We start from the raw sequence: 6,062 nt of genomic DNA on the forward strand, positions 1-6,062 counted from the left end.
TCCTGCATGAATCACCCACAGGTTTTCTGCAGGGGTTTGAAGCCTCTTTTTCCTCGTATTGTGGCAGGTTGGAATTATATAAAGCAAGAAGTTTAATGCGTAATTAGGGGCGTGGCCTTTTGATTGGCATTAATTTGTCCATCCTGTAAATAAATACTTTTTCTAAGATCTTACAAAATGTTGGGAGTAAAGAATCAGGCCTTCATTTCATTCATTCTTTCATTCATTCATTCAAAGTCCTCCATCCATTATCATATTATTAGGGCCCGAGCACTTGCAGTGCGAAGGCCCTATTGTAATTGCAGGAATTATTCTTCTTCTTCTTCTTATTGTTCTGACAAAAGGAAGGCCTTTTTGCCCCCCTAAACGTGCCCAAAAAGTCACCAAATTTTGCATGCAAGTCAGGCCTGGCGAAAAATTTGATATTTAAGGGTTTGCATTAATGGGCGTGGTAAAATGGCTCAACATCGCCCCCTTGAAAACTTTGTGCCTCAAGCCCCACAATGCGGTTTGTCGTACATGCACGAAAATCGGTACACACCTGTATCATGGGACAACTTAAAGAAAAGTCTCTGGGCGTCATGTCGAGAAACCGAACAGGAAGTCGGCCATTTTGAATGAATCGTGTCACTTTGGCGCAATTTATGCCATTCCTTCGGCAGTTAATACGGCCCGAACCATAACGTGCCCCCAAGTGTGTTATACATCAAAATGTGCGTCTTCATCCTGCGACAACACACATTACTTTTCTCTTTCAAAAGCGTTACCGTGGCGACGCTAGACGCCAAAAAGCGCGCCCACCCTTCATCTGGTTGGTTCAGACCGAAAAAACTTTGCGCCTCAAGCCCTAGAATACGGTGTGACGTACATGAACGAAAATCGGTACACACCTGTATCATGTCGCAACTTAAAGAAAAGTCTCTTGGCGCCATGGCCGAAACCGTACAGGAAGTCGGCCATTTTGAACATTCTGAATTAATCACGTGTAGCAGGACAGTCCTCGGTCCTGTGACGTCACTTTTAGTGACGGTATAAAAGGGGAGTTGCATACCTGTCTTTCTCTTGCTCCCGGAGGCTGGGCTTCATTGTCACCTGACGTCCGTCGCTTCCGCCCCTGGGTGGTAGGTGAGCTGCGGCTGCACTTCTCTCCACGATTCTCCCATTTAGTGCTAATTATAGTTATTTTGTGTAGTAGAGGCTCTCTTGGGTGTTGCTGCTGGCTGCATGCTGCTTATGCTGCTCACCGTTCTGTGCGCCACTCACTGTTTACTGCCGGTTGCGCATGGGCTGCGCTTACACCTCTCTCCATGCCGTATTGGCCAGGACTGCCTGATCGGTATGTGTTCAGTGACAATGGGTCTCTCCTCCAGCCACTTGTAGGTTCTTACGTTATGTTTGTTTATTATAGGTTAAAGATGTCCATGTAGCCACCGCTAAACCCCTGCTGCTTTGCCTTGCTGTGTGCGTCTTCCTTCTTTTGGAGCTGCTTTGCCTTTTGCCGGAGCACCGTGTCGCTTCGGAGCTCCGTGACGTCAGACGCCGCTTTGGGCTGCTGAATGACTGCTTGCTCGAGCTAACCACCGCTGTCACGGCTGACCCGGCCCGTGTTCGCTCTGCCTGGCTTGGCTGCTGGCTGGCTGGGCGTATTGCTGCTCCGCACGCTGTTGCTGTTGAGCCACATTTTAGTGTCTGTGTGCGTGCGCGTGTGTATGTGAGAGAACAGTGTGGGACGTTGTGTATTAGTGGTTGTTTTGTGTGTTTGTTGGTCCTGTTTATTTGTATTTTATTTCATTTAGGAACTTATTGTTGGTTTATTTTCCATTATTTATATTTCTTTTGAGGTATCTGTGATTTTTGTATATTTTGAGTGGCCAGCAAGTGATTGTTGAGCCTAATTACGTTTAATTTAAGTCTATTAATTTCCTTTTTGTGTTAATTTGTCAAATTGTTCCCTAACTGTCCTCTGATTTCCTCCCTCTCAGGTGCTGAGCTGACGGTGGTGGATTGGTGTCTGGTGGTGGTGCCCCTGCCTTTTGTTGTGTGCTGTGTTAAGTTTTTCACTTTATTTATTTTATTGCACGTGTGGTGTTCCAAGTATCCCCTCTCAGTTGACCCATCCACACCAGAAAGTCTCAGCCCTGATTGGTCCCCCTTTTAAACCTCCCCTCGAATGATTTCCTTTAATAGATCATTTTTAAAACGAAACAATTGAATAAAAACAAACCTATTTTTGTATAAATTGAAGCACCGTCTCTGCCTCCCTTTGTGATGAACCTGAGTGCTTTTTTTCTTCTGAAATAGCTTACTTTAATTTCCCTGGGTGAAACTCCCAGGGTGGCGTTGTTTGGCAACAGTACAAATCGTTTAAAATACAACTCTGACTAAAAACTACCTCTTCGTGCCGCCACAATCTGGCGTTTGTTGGCAGGATTCAATCTGAGAGCAGAGACGTGTGTTCTATTTTTTGGTTTATTTTTCCTTTAGAAAAAGAAGAAAAAAAAACTGTGGCTGTGTTTTTGTTTTGGTGTCTGACTTGTACTTTTTCTTTTTCTTTCAAGGCAAAGCAGCAGCTGGTTTGGTGGACCTGCAACTCCACTTCCCCTTTCCCCTGGTTTCACCTTCACGGTAGGGAAAGTCGTTACAATGGAGGAGGAGTTGCAGGAGCTAAGAGAGTTAATAGCTCAACTGAGAACAGATAATGACAGGCTAAGACAGGAACAGGTTATGGCTGTGCCCGGCCCTAGTATTGCACCCCCAGTCTCTCCCCCACCCGCTGCACCCCCTGCTGTCAGTGCTCCCCCGACAGAGAGACTGATTTTTGTGCCACGGGACAGGAGGTGTCCCACCTTTAGGGGAAAGTCAGGCATAGGGTTGGCCGAGTGGCTGGAGGAGGTGCAAGCCTGTATGAGAGCACGTCATTTGTCCACATCCGATCAGGCTTTCTTCCTATTTGACCACTTAGAGGGGGAGGCACGTGAGGAAATAAAATACCGTCCCAGTGAGGAACGTTCAGACCCGGCTAAGATCATTGAAGCATTACAAGAGTTATATGGGTGCGCAGAGTCATATGTAGCGTTACAAGAGGCCTTTTTCTCTCGACGGCAGCACGAGGGAGAGACTCTATTAGAGTTTTCACTTGCGTTGATGAGCCTCATGACATCCGTGAAGCAGCGTGCACCCAGCGGCATACCCAACGCAGAGGTTTTGTTACGTGACCAGTTTGTAGAGCACGTACTGGATGGGTCGCTTCGTCGGGAGTTGAAGCAGTTTGTGCGCAGGCAGCCTACCTCTACCTTGCTGGAGGCTAGAGGTGAGGCGATCAGGTGGGAACGAGAGGGCTTACCTGGAGGTGTTAGGGGTCGTAGTCATTCCGTCCCCTCTGTCTTTGGTGCTCAGTGTGTGGTCCAGGGCAGCCGTCAAGTCAGTGTTGGTCCCCCGCAGTCCTCTGAGCTTCAGGAGATGAGAGAAATGCTAAAGTTGCAACAGGAGCAGTTGAACCAACTGACTCAGAGCATTTCCCGCCTGCAGGGCTCCCAGCAACCCAACCGAACAGCTTTTCGTGGTCCCATTATTTGTAGGAGATGTCAGCAATCAGGTCACATCGCCAGGGAGTGTGATGGCGTTCGCGCTTCCGCCCGCACTCAACCTCCCTCGTCGGCCTCTCAGCCAAGTAGGCCGCCTCACTCCGCCCAGTTACCGGGAAACTAGCACCCACCGTACTGCAGAGCCACAGTTCGGAGGGGGCAATTCCAGGCTCGGTTCCAGGTGCGGGTGACGTGGAAGTGTCCAAGCTCATGTCATCTTGTCCTCATTTAAGTGTGAGTATGGGAGGGGTCGTAGTTTCTTGCCTGGTGGATACCGGGTCTATGGTGTCGACCATCACGGAGTCTCTTTTCCGCCAGCAGTTCGAGCCTTGGGGCCAAGAGCGGCTCAAATCTTGTCACTGGCTGCAGCTCAGAGCAGCTAATGGTCTTGCCATCCCTTACATCGGCTACTTGGAGTTACAGGTGGAGCTTTGTGGAAAGCTGTTGCCCGCTTGTGGGATTTTGGTGGTCAAGGACCCCCCTGGTGGTGTGTCCTCACTGGTCCCAGGTGTTCTGGGGATGAATGTCATCCGTAGGTGTTATGGAGAACTTTTTGGGCAGTATGGCCTAGCTTTGTTCGACCTGCCAGTAGTATCCGAGGCCCCCAAACTCGTCACACAGGCCCTACAGAAGTGCCATGAAGCCAGCGTTTTAGTTGGTCAGGCAGCTGGGAAAGTCAAGGTACGTGGTAAAAAGACTTGTCGTATCCCAGGTGGTACATTGAAAATTGTGGCATCCACATGTTCAGAGCAGTATGCTGGCACCACAGCACTGTTTGAGCCTCCAGAGGCTGGCCTGCCCGCCGGCCTGCTTGCTTCCCCTGCTCTAGTGCCAGTGATACGGGGCACTGCCTACATTCCCATTGTAAATGTAGGCTGTTCAGACGTGCTCCTCTATCCCCGTACCCGGGTTGGGACCTTAGAGGAGGTATGTGTGGTGAGTTTGCCCACTGGTGTTACTGAGGAGTCACCTGTGGTGGCTACCATGTTCTCTCAGTCTGCTTCTTCACCAGTGCAGGACCAGATAGCAGAGTTGGAGTTGGGTCATTTGCCAAAAGAAGCGCAGGGTGAGGTCAGGGCACTCCTGGGTCAGTTTCATTCCATCTTCTCAGTCCATGATGGGGACCTAGGGTGCACTGACTTGATTGCTCATGAGATCCCGCTCCTTGATGACATTCCTGTGCGACAGCGGTATCGCAGGATCCCACCATCTGAGTACGAGCTGGTTAAAGATCACATCAATCAACTTCTTGGTGCGCAAGTAATTCGGGAGAGCAGCAGTCCTTACGCCTCCCCAATTGTACTCGTTAAAAAGAAGGATGACAGCTTGCGTATGTGTGTTGACTACCGACTTTTGAACGCTAAAACTAGGAAGGACGCCTTTCCTTTGCCCCGGATTGATGAATCCTTGGATGCGTTGACTGGAGCACGTTGGTTCTCTACCATGGATTTGGCTTCTGGTTACAATCAGGTCCCTGTGGCCGTGTTAGATCGTCCTAAGACAGCTTTCTGTACCCCCTTTGGCCTTTTTGAGTGGAACCGGATGCCCTTCGGGCTATGCAACGCCCCCAGCACCTTCCAGAGGTTGATGCAACGGATTTTTGGTGATCAACAGTGTCAATCCTTGCTGCTTTACCTCGACGACATTGTGGTCTTCTCCTCTACCATTGAGCAACATCTGGAGAGGTTGGGTGGGGTGCTGGGGCGTTTGCGGCACGAAGGGCTGAAGGTGAAACTCAAAAAGTGTGCCTTCTTCCAGCAGGAAGTGCGTTACCTGGGGCATGTAATTTCGGATCGAGGTGTCTCCACGGATCCCAGTAAGATCGAGGCCGTTTCCAGCTGGCCCTCCCCTGCCACCCTTTCAGATCTGCGTTCCTTCCTTGGCTTCGCCAGCTACTACCGCCGTTTCGTGGAGGGTTTCGCGAAGCTCGCCGCACCTCTTCACAGGCTGGTGGCAGAGCTGGCAGGCCTCAAGTCCAAGCGGGTAGATCAAACTGTCGCTGGTCGTTGGTCAGAGGAGTGTCGTCGTAGCTTTGATGAATTGAAAGCTCGCCTGGTGTCTGCACCTGTCTTGGCGTACGCCGATTTCACCCTTCCATTCATCCTGGAGGTGGACGCCAGCTATGGTGGTCTTGGAGCTGTGCTGTCACAGGAACAGGATGGGAAGGTTCGGCCTATAGCCTATGCCAGCCGTGGCTTGAGGCCCACTGAGCGCAACATGCGTAATTACAGTTCCATGAAGTTGGAATTTCTAGCGCTCAAGTGGGCGATGACCGAAAAATTTCGGGAGTACTTGTTGGGTCACAAATGCGTTGTTTATACCGACAACAACCCATTGAGTCACCTGTCGTCTGCCAAGCTGGGGGCTACCGAACAGCGCTGGGCAGCCCAGCTTGCCTCCTTTGATTTTGAGCTGAAGTACCGTTCTGGCCGGAGCAATCAGAATGCTGACGCCCTGTCTCGCCAGCATGCTCCTGAG

The 6,062-nt window shown here is 50.3% G+C and overlaps 1 protein-coding gene across 1 annotated transcript; it reads left to right on the forward strand.

Annotated features, from left to right (window-relative positions):
* Window positions 1–1,007: 1,007 nt before the first annotated feature.
* LOC133440726 (uncharacterized) lies at window positions 1,008–3,708 on the forward strand. The gene is made up of 2 exons (XM_061718044.1): window positions 1,008–1,121; window positions 2,559–3,708. Exon 2 carries the CDS (start codon window positions 2,644–2,646, stop codon window positions 3,706–3,708), a length of 1,065 nt encoding a protein of 354 aa, XP_061574028.1. The 5' UTR covers window positions 1,008–1,121; window positions 2,559–2,643.
* The last annotated feature ends 2,354 nt before the right edge of the window (window positions 3,709–6,062 follow it).

The sequence above is a fragment of the Cololabis saira genome, chromosome 3, assembly GCF_033807715.1.
Source record: "Cololabis saira isolate AMF1-May2022 chromosome 3, fColSai1.1, whole genome shotgun sequence".
Taxonomy (NCBI): domain Eukaryota; kingdom Metazoa; phylum Chordata; class Actinopteri; order Beloniformes; family Belonidae; genus Cololabis; species Cololabis saira.